This window comes from Nycticebus coucang, chromosome 2, assembly GCF_027406575.1.
Source record: "Nycticebus coucang isolate mNycCou1 chromosome 2, mNycCou1.pri, whole genome shotgun sequence".
Classification (NCBI taxonomy): domain Eukaryota; kingdom Metazoa; phylum Chordata; class Mammalia; order Primates; family Lorisidae; genus Nycticebus; species Nycticebus coucang.
In genome coordinates this window covers 51349715-51368250 of record NC_069781.1, presented here as the reverse complement: position 1 = coordinate 51368250, position 18536 = coordinate 51349715, and the positions used below count along the sequence as shown (strand labels likewise).

General features: G+C 36.8%; 1 protein-coding gene across 1 annotated transcript; it reads right to left on the bottom strand.

Annotated features, from left to right (window-relative positions):
• Positions 1–20: 20 nt before the first annotated feature.
• Positions 21–13034, bottom strand: EQTN (equatorin). The gene is made up of 9 exons (XM_053577805.1): positions 12959–13034; positions 12592–12720; positions 10415–10501; positions 7860–7937; positions 6505–6549; positions 5028–5090; positions 1975–2128; positions 947–1020; positions 21–146 (listed from the first exon to the last, which is right to left on the bottom strand). The coding sequence occupies exons 1-9, from the start codon at positions 13032–13034 to the stop codon at positions 115–117; spliced, it is 738 nt and encodes a 245-aa protein (XP_053433780.1). The 3' UTR covers positions 21–114.
• Between the last annotated feature and the right edge of the window lie 5502 nt (positions 13035–18536).

Here is an 18536-nt window from a genome sequence, read left to right as displayed (position 1 = left end):
ACGTTATTCCTATTCCATTTGTCTTCCTGGTAAATTGAAATACTCTAGGTGTGGATAATCTTAGATGACGGTCACTAATAAGCGTGAATTAGTCTTCGAGATGCTTTACTTCTCTCACGATAGAACATAATGAACATCCCGAATGCCTGGGAGAAGAAAAAAAGAAAGGTGCTTCAGCTTTAAAAGACTCGAGGTCAGTGAGTCCCCCTCTAACAAATTACCTGCTGGGGTCCCCTCTTTCTCGTGGAACATCAGGTATCTCAAATGATTGTGGATTATGAATTCTTTAGATATGGAAAAAAACCCTTTTATTCTTACTGTTTGTCCTGTGAGCATTGCCCTGATGACTTAATTCAAGGATGCCAGGAGTTTCTACCACTAATTTCTATTTAGTCTCTTGTTTTGTCAATAAAACACCAACAGGTGTGTTCTTTTTGCTTTGGCAGCATGGTGGTAGAGTGGATAGGTGGTAGTGAGCGCCCCCAGGGAAGGTAAATATCTAAATGTCATCATTTAAAAGAGAACCACCCATAATGAATAACTTTCATAAGTCACTCTCCAGGAATATTTTGACTTGATGAATTTTCCGTATCTTCAATTATTTCCATGTACTTTTTCCATTGAGTTTTTATAACCAAGATAATTTTTATTGAATGTATCCTTTTAAGACAGCAGAATGTTTAAATGTCTTAGCGGAGTTTCAAAATCATGACATTAATGAAACACACAAGTGTTTTTGGTATGACAGAAGAATTAAAGTTCTCTATTCATCAATCAGTATTTAGAAAGTCTGACTCATTGTTTAGGCTCATAACATCCGAGCCTGTGGAAACCATATCTGTAGCTTTAGATTTTGTTCTTGGGTATGAGCCTCTCATATCTGAAGAAGTATTGCCCCAAAGAGTGCTGCTCTCTGCACTTTTAGAAAAAGATGTATCTGATACACCTTCTGATGGATGAAAGTAGGACATGGTGGCCAGTTCTGGGTTGATAGAATATTGACTCTCGTAATCGTTATGACTGAAAAAGAAAAGAATATATCAAAAGGTGGATTTAATTGCATACGTTTGCTATTCAACTTAGAAAAGCATTCACAAAAATTCTGTCTAATGTATTAGGTACTTAGTAACATAAGTGATACACCTTCATAGTTTTTTTTCACTGTAATTTTAATATATTTAACACTTGTATGAATGAAGCATGTTTCAAATTTTAAGACTAGGAGTTAGAAACCAGTTCTAATTCCTAGTGGAGGAAGCTAATTCCTATGGTCAAGTGCTCTCAACTTAACTTAAAAGTTGCCTTAATAAAAGTTTAGTGAGAAACATATACAGTGAAGCTGGATTAGGGGGAATAAATACTTAGGGTCACAGTTTTAATGGACCAGAGAAATACAGCATTCATTAAAAACACCACAATCAAAAGAATGGAATTAATGATAATTATGAACATTACTCAATTCTGTTGCAATTTTCAAAAGTAGTCTGCTACACTGTTGAAAAATTTTAAATAGTCCCTTCAATCAGGCTTGAATTGAATTTAATATTTTTATTAGAATACATGGATAGGCCTCAAGGTGTAATTGTGATAGAGATTTGCTAGTTTTTGAACTCCTAAGGCTTGCTTGAATGAAAAATCTTAGATGGTAAGCAGATGTGCTATATAAAACAGAATATGTAACACTTTTGTTCCAACGCTATAAAAAAATGAGATGAAGCCTGTCTTGATCCTCTACATCCTTTCCAACTGACTAGGGTTTTATATCTATCTCTAGATCACTACTTAACATATTGAAGGACAGTTCAAGTAGGATGTTCCCTGAGAAATAGTCCTTTGGAATAGGGGAAATGGAGTCAAAGTAAATACTTTATAAATTTGGGAGTCACATTTTTCTAACAACGTACTTAAGAGAGGAGGGAGATGAGCTTGGTGTGATGCATTGAGCATGGAGACCGCAGAGGTCCCTAGACTTACCCCATCCGCTTCAGTTTGAGCAGTGTGGCACAACATAATGCCAAGAGGATCAAGAAAAGGAACAGGGTCATCAACGAGATGCCCAGCATTAATTTGATCTTAAGCTCCTCGAGCTCTGATATTTTGTCATCACTTCCCGAGAACAGATCAGATCCTGAGAGGAAAGAAAAAAGTGCACCAGAAAAAAGCAAGAGCATAGAAGGCCTACGCCATCTGGAGTATTCACTGCTCACCAACCCCCCAAACCAGGCAACACCAGGGAAAAGCTAATTCCTATGGTCAAGGGCTCTTAACTTTTCTCTTTAACCTTCACAGCAATCCTGGAGGAGTTGTCCTTAGCTCCATTTTGCAGGATCACGGAATTTTATGGATTTGCCCATGGCAAAGAAAGTGCTTTCAAATTCAAGTTACCAGATGTCATAATGTGCATGTAGCTGTCTTCCTTCCCGCCTTTACTAGAAACCAATTAATCTATCATCTCTGAAGGTATCACTGTTTAAAACAATCGACTTATAAGGAACTAGTCCTTCAGGAAGGAAAGGTGTGTGTTCTACTGTTGGGACATGCACGGATTTTTCTTTTAAGCTAAAAGGATGGCATATGGGATGCTTTCTCTATGAGGCTTAAGAGCTTTGTTTGTCATTTTATTACTGAGAGGATTAAACCCAGTGTACTTGACATTACAAAGAGAAATGGAAACTACTTGTTTAACTTTCTAAAATAAGTTTTAATGTTATATCCGGACCCAGAGATACCAAGAGTCTTTACTAAATCTATTAATGAAGACATCTTTATTGCCACATGTTAAATTTTCCTGAATATACATCTGACTTAATAAACACAATTGAATGATGGCTGTAGATGACCGTCTTGCTATTTGTTCCTTTTCTCCTAGCTTCCTCCTACCAAACCAAAGGTATTTTTAAAACTATTTTCCAGGTAGTGATGTATAGGCAGTAAGCAATGCCACATTACTACGTCTGTATTCTCTACTTTTCTTCAATTGTAATTGTGAAAGTGCGGCCTTGGACCAAGCAAAGCGAAATGTCTATAGCTGTTAATGACTGTTTTATGGCTTCTGATTATTTTGAGGGTGATTATTTTGGAAATGTATTGAAATGGGCTGAGTTCCTGATTTTCTATTCTGCCACCTGAAAGTTTTTTTTTTTGTTTTTTTTTTTTGTAGAGACAGAGTCTCACTTTACCACCCTCGGTAGAGTGCCGTGACGTCACACGGCTCACAGCAACCTCCAGCTTTGGGGCTTACGTGATTCTCTTGCCTCAGCCTCCCAAGCAGCTGGAACTACAGACGCCCGCCACAACGCCCGGCTATTTTTTGGTTGCAGTTTGGCCGAGGCTGGGTTTGAACCCACTACCCTCGGTATATGGGGCCGGCGCCCTACTCACTGAGCCACAGGCGCCACCCACCTGAAAGTTTTTTAAAGAGGTGTGCTCATAGTACATTTTATTTATCCAGGTGATGTCAGAATAGAGAAATTCCTAATCCTTCGCAGTTACTGAAAAGCTAATTACAAGCTTGGGCAGGTTTTCTTTCTAAACCTCAGTTTCCTCATCAGTAAAATGGAGATAACTCTAACTTTGTGGCATTGCTGTAAGGACTGATGTCTGTATCTAAAGCATCTGGCATTTAGTATGTGCTCAACAGATACTAAGATAGTAAGCCCAATTTAATCCCTTAAATGTTAAATAAGATAAACAACAAAGTATTTCTAAAATGACCCAGCATTCATCATACCTATAAACAACTTTTCTAAACAAAGAATCACTCCACTTTCTTGAAGCATCATAAGGCAAATAACCCAATTTAAAGCTGAGTTGACCGATCTTGTATCATCAGATATTATTTTTCAGTCATTTATTTGTAGAATGGAGATTTGGGGGGAAATTAACATTGCTTTGCCTTAAAATTTTCTGCTCAAATTATTTCATAAATATAATTAATTCATTAATTACAACTGTGTTTAGCATTAGGCACTCATGTTCATTGCTGGAAATATAAAATACAACCACTGTGAAAGTAAGTTTGGTAATTTCTTACAAAGCTAAACATAATCTTACCATATGATCCAGTAATTGCACTCCTAGGTATTTCCCCAACTGACTTGAACACTTATGCTCACACACAAACCTGCACACAAACGTTTATAGCAGTTTTATTGCCAAGAATTGGAAGCAATCAAGATGTCCTTCAACAGGTGAATGAACTGAGGTACATTTGTACAGTGGAATATTAGTGATAAAAAGAAGTGAGTGAGCAAGCCACAAAAAAATATAGAGGAAGCTTAAACGCATATTTCTAGGTGAAAGCATCCAGTCTGGAGAGATTACATGCTGAATGATTCCAACTATATGACATTTTCGAAAAGACAAAACTATAGGAATAGCAAAAAGGTCAGTGGTTGCAAAGGTTCAAGGAGAGAGAGGAGCAGAGAAATGAACTGGTGGGGGCAGAGGGATTTTAGGGCCGTAAACTTGTGTCTGACACTATGATGGTAAAATGTGACGTTATGCATTGGTCAAAACCCCAAACCCGTGTAACACAGAAGGAACTCTGTGTAAACTCATAGTGTAAACTATGGACTTCAGTTAGTAATAATCTATTAATACTGGTTCACAATTTGTAGCAAATGTACCACACACAAGATGTTAACAGTAGGGGAAGCAGGTGGGAGGGAGGGTGTGAGAATCCTCTACATTTGCTACCTTTTTCTTTAAACCTAAAATTGCTCCAGAAGTCTATTTTTAAAAGACAGCATTCTGTACATTCTACTCCTTCATTTGATTTACCTGTTTCAAGAGTAAAAACTACAAAACAGAAAAGTGGTAATAGTTATCTTCAAAATGTAGCTGGGGAAGAAGGCTTAGGAGCTGTAACTCTCCTGAACAGCCAAGGTTGTCTCTGACAGGATGTTAGCCACCATGATACCCCTTTACATACACTATACCTCATGGGGGGAAATGGTGTCACCATGTAGACGCGAAAATGTGTGTGAGTATTTATGCATCTAGTAATTGAAGTATTTTGTTCTTACTTGGAATTAGGCGGAATAACTGATCTTTTTCATCCATGTTAAACACTGCCGTCCCATTTAGAGCTGTTGAAACAATAAATTGGGGTTATGGTATACAGCATTCACTTGCTAAAATTATATGTGTGTATGTATAATGTGTACAGTCTGTCTTCATTATTCAGGAGCTATGGTCTTTAAAGTCACCATACACCCTGAACTAGCAAAGCTACAACTGCGGCTCCTTGGATACATACAGTGTTAAATTCCTACCAGTCTGATCACAGCATTTTCATCAATCCATCCATATGTTACTTTGTTTTATGTATATTTCTGCTTAAAGATACTTTAATATCTATTGTTGATTTACTAACGTTGAACTTCTAGTAAACACTGTAACTTTTGCCTAGATGAAGCTTCTCTAACCAGTGTGTTCTCCATAAGGCACATCACAGCTTTCTTGCACTTAGGAACACTAGCCAGTAATTTCACACCGTACTTGGGGGCCATTTTAAATAACAAAAGAGTCAACAAGAAGTGTAAAAAAACATGGTTCTATAAAGACTACCAAAAATGACATTTATAGTACGAGAACTGAACAAAAGAAGGTAAATTTTTTGCCTCGTTCTACCTCAGGTAGAGATGTGTGTGCCGGGCAATGTCCATGGTTCACAAATGTCCCCAAAGGCACTGCAGATATTGATTTGGGGGTGATAAATAGTAGAGGGTCAATGATACAGAATGCAATTACAAAACAGAAATATAGAATATGCAAATAATGAGGATCAACTGAATATGATCTATACTGTATATGTATAACACATATGTTATCTGATACAAACTATTGCATTTATACATCTATACATATATATGTGCACATATGGTACATTTTTGTGCACATTCATAGAAATAATGTGTACATTGCATTGTACATGTGTTTATATATTTATAATATACACAATACTTTTATTTGTGCATAGATTTTGATAAAAATTTTGCATCTCTATGTGCATCTCCTGGGCTTATGTACACACTGCTCCAAATACAAAAGGGACTATATTGAGCAAAATGCTTTCATTAAAAATTTTAACCATAAATCACTTAAATGACGAGATTTTAACATTTGTAGGAGAAGAGAACATTTGGGGGGTGATTCGAAAAATATGTGACACTTTATCACCTTTCTAGATTTTTTGTGCATTTACTATTACATGTGGCAGCAAAATGTTTGACTTAACTTTTTGTAGAGCAGTCTCTCCATAACCGTCCACCTCCCCAAGTTCATCTAATTTTCACCGACCAGGCATGGCATCACATGTACATTTCTGATGGTAGGCCTAGTTCCCTATGTTGACCACCTCTGTATGTTGAACAGTTTGTTACAGTCCTTTGGGTGGTCAACTTACAGAGGTTCTACTCTATTTAGACTTGTTCTTGGCTTTCTTACACAAGATTTTAGAAAACCTAAACATTTTCCCTGCTACCTAACTGTATGATTTACCTTTAGCTAACATTGTCCAAAATGCAGGCACATTTGGGGTTGATTCTGTTTAAAAAAAAGAGAGAGAGAGAAGAGAGAACAGAATAACAAAATAAGGCAAATTTGCTTTACTAACATTCATTTGTTAGTTTAGTCATTTAGCAGTTATACTTGGAGCTGGTACCAGGTGCCAGATCCTGAGGTCGGCGTTAAGTTATAGATGTGAACAAGGCACAGGAACCCACCTTTATTTTGGATGCAGACAAAGATCATTGTTGATGGTTTTGCAAGATAATGAAAGCTTTAATACAAGGCATGGGACTTCATTCAACTTGGGAAGGCCAGAAACACAAGCTCCAATATGGGCCTAGCAATTGCTTACTAGGTAAACAAGGGAAGAGAGAACTCATTCTAACTGCGAGCAAACAGAGTCACCAGCAGGCTCAGTAAGCTTTGGGAGCTTCGGTAGAGTGAAGACTATAGGTGGGGAACGTGACCAGAGATGAAACTAGAAAGTTTTCACAGTTCAGATCATTTTGGACTTGAATGCTTGGTTAAGAAGTTAGAACATGACCCCAAACCTAGTAGTAAATCACTAAAGTCATTTAAGAAGAGGGATACCAGGATAATCAGTTTTCTATTTTTAAACATATCCAAAAAGTAGATACATTTTTAGTAGTGTTAAAGATGCAGAGTAATTTAGAATAATCACATTAGAAACATACTTTGTTTGCATGAACTGAAGAAACTAGGGTTTCATGTAATGACAGGTAAGTTTCCATTGTCTTCAAATAGACCACTCATTCAAGACTTTAGAGGACAGCCATCCTGGGTCGTTACAGTTTCACAAATACTTTATAAGGAACAATATTCTTGTCAGGAAAACAAAGTGGTGATTTAGATTTTGTAGCCTCCCACACCCAACCCCCCATCTCAAATAATCTTAGGAAACACTAATAATTGATTCTAACCAGAGATAAGTTTATTCCTCAAGCAGGTAGAAATTTGTACTTTATTATCAAAACATTATATTTAAAATATATTCAATATATTTATATAAGTATAACCTTAAATTTGTATTTATAAGTATATAAAAGGCTATATATTTATAAATATATTAATCATAGATATTTAATATAGATAAAATTCATTTTTATTAAGATTCTATTTCTAAAACAGCTGTCTTCCTAGCTCTTGTCAGAAGATTAACTCTTAGACATTTACTGTTTAAAAGATTTGAGTGACTTTAACATGCAGCATTATAAATTCATTATGCATGTTATTACTTTGTGCTATGTTCAGAGTAGAGAAACTTAAATTTTTAAGTCATATAATGATATACTCCAAGTATCAATACAGTATATTAGTTTTAATACTTTGAAAACTGTTATGATAGGGTTCTTGAGGTTCTTCTTCAATGGCGGGTTTGTCATATCTGGCCTTGGTAGGTTTATCTAGGAAAAGGGAAAAAGAATTAATGGCATATAAAAATTATTGACTAAACATCTGGGATAAGACATATTTTATTGTTTGTTTTAGAGTCTTGCTCCATCACCAGGCTATAATGCAGTGGCACCATCCTAGGTCACAGAAGCCTTGAACTCCTAGGTTCAAAGGATCCTCCTGCCGCAGGGGTTAACTTTTAAACTTTTTTGTAGAGATAGGGTCTCACCATACTGCCCATGCTGATCTCAAACTCCTGGACTCAAGTGATACTCTTCCCTCAGCCTCCCAAGTGCTGGGATTATAGGCATGCATCATCGCACCCAGCCTGAGTAGGCATATTTTCAAGTTTAAAATGGAGCAAAGAAGAGAGAAGAAATGAAAGATAATTACATTTTCCTGAAATAAAGGAAGAGAAAGAAGGTGATATTGAAAAATACAGTTTTTGTGATCATGGGTTGCTTGAGGTAGAATTCACGGGCCCATAATGTGTGAAAGAGAGAGAAAACAGGAAAATGAGGCCATAAGCTTACTTTAGAGCAGTGGTTCTCAACCTTCCTAATGCCATGACCCTTAGTACAGTTCCTCATGTTATGGTGACCCCCAACCATAAAATTATTTTCATTGCTGCTTCATGACTTTAATTTTGCTACTGTTATGAATCGTAATGTAAATATCTGATATGCAGGATGTATTTTCATTGTTACAAAGGGGTCACAACCCACAGGTTGAGAACCACTGCTTTAGAGGTAAGGAAGACCTGTTTGAAGAGATGATGGGCTCCAGGTGGCTCCTTGCACTGGCTTTGAAACAATGTTCTCTGTCTAGGGCAGCCTTGTTGCTTTGACACCAAAAAGGGAGGCTGCATGAGTGTGCTTGTAGTTGGAAACAGAGGTTTGGATATAAAAATTTGGGATTTTTATATCAAGGACTCTTAGGTCCCATTTAGTATATATCTCAGTCTATAGTGCATCCTTTTGGGTATTGGAGAACAGGGTGAAACCTGTGGCTCAAGGAGTAGGATGCTGGCTCCATATACTGGAGGTGGTGGGTTCAAACCCAGCCTTGGCCAAAAAAAAGAAAGAAAGAAAGAAAGTGTTGGAGAACAATTATGACTGGAGGGCCATTTTTTGTCCCAGAGAGATAGCCAGTTCAGTTAGCTTTGCTTAATGCAGGAGTCAGTAAAGTTCCATGTGGGGTACAGGGCACCCCACAATAGGAGGGGTTTTACAGACAGGCAGAATGAATTTGGACTGAGCCCACAGATCCATTACAGGGATCTTGCAGACAAGAAAGATTGGAAAACCAAATCTATTCCTGGAGTTGATGATGATTCAGGAAGGACTTGAAAAATCGGTAACTCTCTGGATTTCCCCAGCTCATCCCCCTTCCTTCAGAGTTTTAGAGACTCTATTTAAGCAAGAAATCCTTCATCAAAATTATCCTGGAGGTCTCTATTTCCCTGGGGTCAGGCTCCTCTAGAACACCTCTGCCATGTCAGCACGCCTCCTTCTGTGACAGCATCCTTTAAAATGGCAGGAATTTCTTCTTCCAATACAACTTTCCTTGAGGGCCTGAATCATGGACTAGAAGTTAGGGTTTTGTAATCTCTTCCATGGGTCCTGTGATCTATCCTCAGTGACACACAAAACCCTACCGGAATTTGAGGCACCTGCCCTGTTTAAGAGCTGGCTCTCCCTGTCTCATCCCAAACAACTCAAATGTTGTTTGTTATACACAAGCAAGATTCCCATGAGTGATTTACCTAATAAGTGTATATCCTTTAAATGACACTGTTTCATTTAAATCCCAAGGGGTAAATTGCTCAAAATAGTTAGTTATGGGCAAGCAGCTTTATTATTATAATAATCGGGTATTACTGAGTCTGGTTGTTCCAAGTATTAAAATTGCCATAGCCAGAAACATTCTCTCTTCCCTATTTAAAGCTAAAGATGAAAACCAGAAATGAGGTTTAAGAAATGATGTATAATTTAATTTTCTTACATCCTAAATTCAGTTATTATTTAATTTTTCTTTCCTCCTGAAGCAAAAACATGAGGTTCAGAAGTGTAAGAACCTCCTTGGCTTCTGAAATGATCAGGGCAATGGACATGGAGCCCCAAATGTGTGGATGTGAAAGGGCACTGGAGAAAAACCAAGAGGCTGGCCCAGAACTCAGCTGGATCCCAGGTCATAGAATCTACAGGGTGTCCCAAAGGTCTCCATAAATAGGAAAAATTAACAAATCCATACATATTTTTATATCAACATGTAGAAAAATATTTTGTAAATAAAGGTACATTTGCCTACAATTTCTTATTTTTCCCTCTATACACGTGGTGACCTTTAGGACCCCCTGAACTGTAGAGGGAAAGTGTTAGTCTTGTTGAGAAACCAAGAATTCTTTCCTCCCTGACACTCTCCAGTGCTGTTTTGATATCTTGTGTTAAGGACTTGATTAGATGCCATGGTTCCTTTCAGTACTTACGTTTTCTTATAGCAAATCTCATATCAGTTGTTGCCTTCATCGATACTTCAGAATCAGTAACATTTGTGTCATGTGTCGTGAATACATCTGAAAACATAAAATAAAAAGTTTTCAGCAACTAGCTAAGTTACTTTTTGTTTCTTTACATTTTTCCTCATTTGATTTTTTTTAAACATATGCATTAATTCCAAAAAGAAAAGGAACAAAAAATGTTTGAGTCATTTTGCATCTACAAAATAAGAAAGTAGGGTAAGGGATAAATCTAAAATTCATGAGGTAAAAAGCCAAATTTGTGCTCAATGACTCTTTCTGAGAAGTGATTGTTGAGGAAATTCGTGGAAAACATGTAAGGGCATAACAGGTGCTGAAGTAGATTTGTAGATGTGCAATGTTATCACTGTTTGTACTGACATCAAAAACTTAAGGAGGATTGATCCTTGACCTTTCTGCTAATCTATGGAAAAATTCAGGTACAAAAGCATATATGGGTTCCATAACAATCAAGTTCTCCCATATATATTCACAAGGTCCCCAGGTATACATGTAAAGAATCCTACCCTTAAGAGTCATCAATGGGGTTGGTTGTAATTCAAAGTTAGTGTACATGTTCACCCAACCAATGGGTCAAAGTAAATTGGATCAAGATTGTAGACTTAACACACACACACCTCCTCTCTCCAAAATCTCAAAGAATGACAGAAAATGTTATACACATATGAATGCACGTGTGTATTTAACTACACCTATGCATTCATTTCTTAGTGGAATACAAAGACAGGCACCTAAGTGTGTTTATGAGAAGAATGTACAAGGGGAAAACTATACGTACCCTAAATTCTCTAACAAGATGATAAACTGTGGAATATTGCTTAATGGAATACTATGTACCCACTAAAAATAACGAGGCACAGGTGCCAGAGTCCCAGAGTTATTAAATGAGAAAAAAATAAGTCATAGAATAATTTTTAGTAAGATCCCATTTATGTTATGGATGTTCAGGGGGGGGAGTATGTATAAAATGTAACAGGGTTTTTTTGGTGTTGTTTAAGTAATTATCAGGCACTTGACTTATTGATGCTCTGTTTAATTCAAAGTAGAGGTACATCCTAAAAAAGGCATGATTTGTGTTGCACTATTTTGTGCACAGTATAGGCAGCTGGTGGTAGATTAGACACAATTCCTGCCTCTGCTTCCTGGCAACTATGAAATGAGCTCTTTTTGAGCTCAGTGATTTTTTTTTTTTTTCACCTACAAAAAAGGGATATTGATTCACCAAGGAAAAAATAGAAATACAACTAATGCATTAAAATTTCCACAGTACTTGAGTGTATGTATATCTTTATTTTTTTCTATTTTTCATTGATTAATATTAATAGAGATCCCAGAATAATTAAATTTAATCTTAATTTTTTTTAATAAAAGTTTCTTAGGAACTTTTCACTTTTTGGTACACCTTATAAAGATATGGGAAGGAAGTCCATATGAAGAATGGTGAGTTACAAACTAAATTTTAATGGACCTTCCAAACATCTAGAAGTTGCTTTTGTATAGGTTGAATTGTGTCCACCCAAAAAGGACATGTTGAAGTCCTAACACCCAGTACCTCAGAATGTGACCTTATTTGGAATGAGGGTCATTGCAGACGTAATTAAAATGAAGTCAGGGTGTGGTCTTAATCCTATATGACTGGTGACAGGGAAATTTGACACAGAGATACAGGAAGAATGTCATGTAAAAAAGGAGGGAAAGACCAGAGTGATGCTGTCACAAGCCAAGGAGCCGATGGGGCTACCAGGAGCTGGAAGAGGCAAAGATGGATTTTCACCAAGCAGTTTTGGTGAGAGCCTTTACTACATTGGCCAAAACTTTGATTTGGGGCCTCTAGAGAATAAATATCTATTGCTTTGAATCACTTAATTGATCCTAGCATGATGCCATGATGAACCAGGCATTGGTTACAAGTAATTACCAATCGAAACTTGTTAAACTTTCTAACCTCTCATAATGTTGAAGGAAATAAGGACTTCACTTTATACACTGAAAATTCTATTTGGTAAGTTAAAATTCAAAAAGTAGAAAATAGAATGATGATGGGAGTTTGAAAAGGATAGCTAAGATAAATTAAGCCAGTATAATTAGCTTTTGTACATGTATTGCTATTAACTTTAAACACTTACATTGTTTTATATCTTTGTAATGGTCACCAGTTTTCTCATTAGCAGGAATACCAGTGTGAGCTTCTCCCTTATACTTGTCTTCTTCCTCTCTAAATTCATCTTCACTTGACGACGTCAAACTAGGTAATGCTAACAAAAAAATATGACGCACCATGGATCAGAAATATATGGGTTTCTTTCACTACTTCCCACCCTGCCTTTTTCTCATAAAAGATTTAAGGCAAATATTTAGAGTCTAAATTATAGCATACCTCCAACAAATAAACTTCATATCATCTTGTAAAAAATTGCCACATACCAGCTTTTTATGATGATGGGTCATCCTTCTTCCTTACTATTTCTATGAAAGTTTTAAATGCTTACTCACCTGACATAGTGGGTCTCAAAGTACTACTCTCTGAGGAAAAAACCCCAGATAACAAAATAAACAATATAAAACTCATTTGGAAATTGATGTATTTTATCCAGTAATCTGGTGTGTCTACTTGGAGCTTCCTTTCTGTGGCCCAAAAGGTCCTATGACTGAGTAGACATTATGACATCACTACCAAATGGGAGTCAGAATGCTGGGGAGGAAATCCCAAGAGCTTTGTGACTCTGCTGAAGACTATTTTATATTTAGTACTATGATGGTTTTTAGTTTTTTTTAAATAAACCATCGCAGGATTTGTTTTGAAAGTTAAGACACATGTTTTCATGGAAGGATGTTAATTGTTGGTTTCTGGATTTTAAAGAACAGCTAGTATTGTTGATAGTAAACAGATCTTCTGGTTTTCAGAGCATTGCAATGTTATATATTCTTTTTGATAAATGCAATCAAAATATCTGTTAAAAAAACTAATCAGAGAAACCAAGGTTCAATTGAAATGTCCTGTAAATTTTGGTTCATGGGCTATCTTAACTACAATTCTTCAGGAAAAGTTTTGTGAAACGCATCTTTTTGGATTTTCAAGACCCATAATCTCTTAGCTAAGTCCTCCTATATTCCTAGGATAGCTATTTTTCTTTTCTTTTTTCAATTAGCTTTATTTATGTTTTGTTATATTTATTTTCTCAAACCAAGGTCGTTTAAAAATTGATCCTAATATTCCTTTGTCCTATGACTAGTATCCCTTTCAGAACATATCACTAGATGTTGTGGTTGGATCATGTCCTCCCAAAATTCGAATGTTGAAGTCCTAACCCCCAGCACCTCAGAATGCAGCTGTGTTGGGAGATTGGGTTGCTGCAGATGTAATTAGTTAAGATGAGGTCATACCGGGGGGTCATATTGTAGTAGGATGGGTCCTTGATACAACGTGACTGGTTTTTTAATAAAAAGGGAGAGAGTTGGGCACAGAGACACACAGAATGTTATGTGTGAAGGTGAAGGCAGAGATCAGGGTGAAACAGCAACCAAGGTACTCCAAAGATTGCCAGCAACCACCAGAAGGAGGACAGAGGGAACAGATTCTCCCTCACCCACCTCAGGAGAATCAATCCTGATGATCTAGGGCAGGCGTCCTCAAACTTTTTAAACAGGGGGCCAATTCACTGTCCCTCAGACCATTGGAGGGCCAGACCATAGTTAAAAAAACAAACAAACAAACTATGAACAAATTGCTATGCACACTGCACATATCTTATTTTGAAGTAAAAAAACAAAACGGGAACAAATACAATCACACTGCCTCATGTGGCCTGCGGGTCACAGTTTGAGGACCCCTGATCTAGGGACTTCTAATCCCCAGAACTGTGAGACAATAAATCTCAGTTGTTTATGGTACTCTGTGAGTTTCAGCAGCCCTAGCAAATTTATATGACAGACAAGCCCTTTAGGATGTTTGGAAGAGTTTATGGAAAACTACAATTGAATGTGTTCTCTCTCGAAGTCATTATTTTGGGCTGTAATTAGGCCTTCCAAAAATGTAGGTATTCTATTAATATAGTGAGATCTTTTCTTTAAAACAAAAAACAAGTGCATATTTATTTTCTGTATATTAACTAATATTTTATGTCATGTCTTACATCCTATGAAGACTCCATTGCTAATGCCAAGAATGTCATTATATCTATTTTATAATCTAGACATTATCTGCTGCACAATTTCATGTTTCTTGACAACATCTTGATTACAAATCCCTCTCTCATTCCTATATCTTTTCCCATAAGACCACTGAGCCAGGAGTAGGAGGATTTGTATTTGGGTCTTAGCTCCATCCCTACCTGTCTGTCTGATGCTGGGAAAGTCATCTCTTGATGAATTTATTTATCTGGAAAATGGGAGAATTAAATTTCACACCATGAAGATACTGAAGAGTCATTTGAGGGGGTTGAGTTTATTTTCTTCATATATGTGTATGAAGAAACATACACATATGTATATGTATGTATGTATACACACAAACACATATATATGTATAATTTTTCTTCATGCCTAAAAGAATTAGAAGTAGTGAGATTTTCATATATCTAAGATAGATAAACACACCAGTACCCTATTGGGTAGGTCAGTACAAGGAGAAGAGGTAATAAAGTTAAAAACATACAAATATTCAGAAATAAGCCAACATTATAAAATGGCCCCAAACTTATTTACAAAGAATGTTGTCATTCTAATCTTTGAAAGAATTCCTTAAATGCAGATAAATTCCACAAGCTATAAATTAGTTGTCACGAGGCATGACCATAAGCCCCCAAACCTTGCTTACAATATTAATTTGAACATTATTTTCCTTGAATCTTGATAATAAGTTCACATGCTACATCAAAGAAAATAAAATAGAATACAATAAGATAAAATAAATGATTAGCGACACCCTGTAATTTGGTAAAAGCAAGAACAGTGAACTCTGATTCATCAGAATGGTCAGGGACTTAAGGTTCTCTTTAACTGAATATCTCAGCTGATTAAAAGTTACTATATCATATAATTAATCATATTAATAATAATCATTATTAATATTCAAAGAAAAAGAATCTTTCAGTAAAATACAAGGAAGTTCTTTGGAACATAATGTAATCTCTTTTCTCTGTGGGACTGACAAGCATTTATAGTGCCGTTTGGACTAAGTGATAAGCCTTGATTATTAATGTGTACTTTGGGGCATCATTTTGGATGCCTGAGGTTTTTATGTGTTTAAATTCTTTTGAATCATTGAAATAAGGGCATTTTTCTCACATAGTGACTTGTACAGTAAAGGGAAAATACTTGTTGATATTAAACCCTTAGGTTTAAAATCAAGATTTTTATTTACAACTTAATAGATGAGGCAAGGCAAGGCTGAAAGGGAAGGTTCTACATAATCTGAACATGCATAGATCATTTAATTAGGTGCTATTTAAAAACTTCCATGAAACCTAAGTTGTAAGGAGGTTGCAAATTAATGATTATTCAAAGATTCAGGATAACAGGGTGGATACATTTGGATAGAAGACCCAGAAGTTTGAGTTTGCCATGCAAAGAGTAGGACTGAACAATGAGGTCCGGGAGTTTAAAATTTCAAACCTGAAACAGCGTGACAATGAGGTCCGGGGGGCGGCTTCGGATTGCTTTGGAGTTGTATGACAAGGAAGAGCATTGACACTGGTGATGTCAAGAGAACAGAGAGACCACGCTGTTGGACAGTGAAGTTCCTTCCCTAGGAGGTGTTAAGACTTGCGAAGAAGAGGGCTAGAGAGAAACAGGCACAAATGGCTTCATAAATTAGGATAGGGTTAGAGAGTGACAAGAAGTGATAGGAGGAGGAGTGGTAGAGAGTCATATGCCTAGCTGACATAAACTTTGAAGGGCAGATCGTATTTGGGAGCAGAAAGTCAGTATCTTGAAGCAGCAAATAAAACCAGAAGAATGCCAGCCCCACCTCAGAGCCTTGAAAGATGCTGGGGTACGGGAGGTGGGGACAGACAGTTCTAGAATTCTGCAGTGAAGATCTAGATCTCAGAAAGAAATACTCACAAATGGATCCAGCTGTTGCATGTGTAATTTAACATTATCAGTATTTCTGTAAACTTAATTTTTATATTTGTGCAACATCATATTTTATCACATATTTTATCATTTTATATTTGTGCAACATCACAACTTTTCTTTTGTCATTTACTCTATTGTTCATTATTTAGGTTGCTTTGAATTTTTCCTATTATTGATAATAAAGTAGTTGCCATATGTATGTCTAAAAATTTTTTGGCATTTATGATTAGTTTCTTGAGTTAGTCTCCCAAAGGTGGAATTTCTACTTCAAAGCATGTGAACATTTTCCTGGTTTTTGATGCTTGTCATTCCATATTCGTTGTTCCATGTTCATCTTGGATTTTCCCTGCCCCAACCTGAGAACAAACCATTTCTCTAAGAATCTCTGGTTCTTTTTAGTGATGAATAGCATTTAGATGCCAAGATCTAGGCTCAAGTTGCATTAATTGGCCTGTAACTTTCTAGAGAGAAGGAATATATGATGTGCGTGGGTTTATATGTGTGTAGTATATGTGCATAAAGACATTCACGTCCGTCTTTTTATATCAGCCTATACATATTGAAAACCACGAGTTCTCATAATTAGCTCACAACTATTTGTTTCAAGCTCACAACTATTTGTATATTTGTCACTCTCTTTGACAGTGAGAAACCTGGCTTCTAATATACTTAATGGGCTGTATTTCCTTATTTATGAATCCCCTGTGTACAGTCAGGCTTCCATTGCTCCCGTCATCCCCCTTCCCTGCATAAATGCTCTTCACTCTTCTCTCCCCTCTTGGGCTCTGAAACCCCATATTAGATAGCCCTACAAAGTTGCCTTCCTCCTGGAACTTTCTGTCCTATTCTCTCATGGTTTCATACTTTTTTAACATTTAAATCTATGGTCTAAAAATCATATATTGGCAAATATTCTGTAATGGATCCGATTGTAAATATTTTGGTGCTTTTATGAAATCTTGCACTAGAAGTGCTATTTAGTGCAATAAAGCAAGAAGATGAAACAGGATTGGAGAGGAAGAAATAAAACTGATTATTCACAGATGAAATGATAGTTTACTCAGAAAATTCAAGAGAGTCTACCAAATATATGAATCAATAAGAAAATTTAGCCCAGGCTTTTTTTTCTTTCTTTCTTTTTTATTATTAAACCATAGCTGTGTACATTGATTCAATTGTGGGGTACAATGTGCTGGTTTTATATACAATTTGAAATATTTTAATCTAACTGGTTAATATAGCCTTCATGGCATTTTCTTAGTTACTGTGTTAAGACATTTACATGCTACATTTAGTAAATTTCACATGTACCCTTGTAAGACACAACATAGGTGTGGTCCCACCAATTACCCTCCCTCTATCCACCCTCCACCCTCCCATCCCTTCCCTATCCCCTTTCCCAATAATGGGATTCTTTTTTTTTTAAATTTTTGGCTGAGGCTGGGTTTGAACCCGCCACCTCTGGTAGATGGGGCTGGTGCCCTACTCCTTGAGCCACAGGCACCACCCTAGCCCAGGCTTTAAGGAACTGGTAGGTTCCACTACTGTCTTTGAATACTAACTCTTGTTTCCTGAGCTGTCATGTTAGAGAAGCCTTGTTAGAGATATGCCACGGAATACATGAAGAAGAAGAAGAGGCCAGCTGTGCCCAATGGCCATTCTTGCCAAAGCACCAGGTGTGTGAATGACGTGATCTTGGCAGACTCCTGTTGACAAGCCCAGCCATTAGCTGAGCCCCACCAAATGACCTCAATCACATGGAGCAGAAGAATTGCCCTGCTGAGCACAGCCTGAATGCATGATGCACAAAGTCATGAGGTATGATAAAACAGGTGTTGTTTTAAGTCACTAAGTTTTGACATACTTTGCTATGTAGCAATAAAAAGCTGGAACACCTGGAATCTTACATTCAAACAAATCACATTCTGAGCATATCCTTCTCTCCTCATGAAACTGCTCTTACAAATTGATGAAGGGGCGCAAGACAAGAACT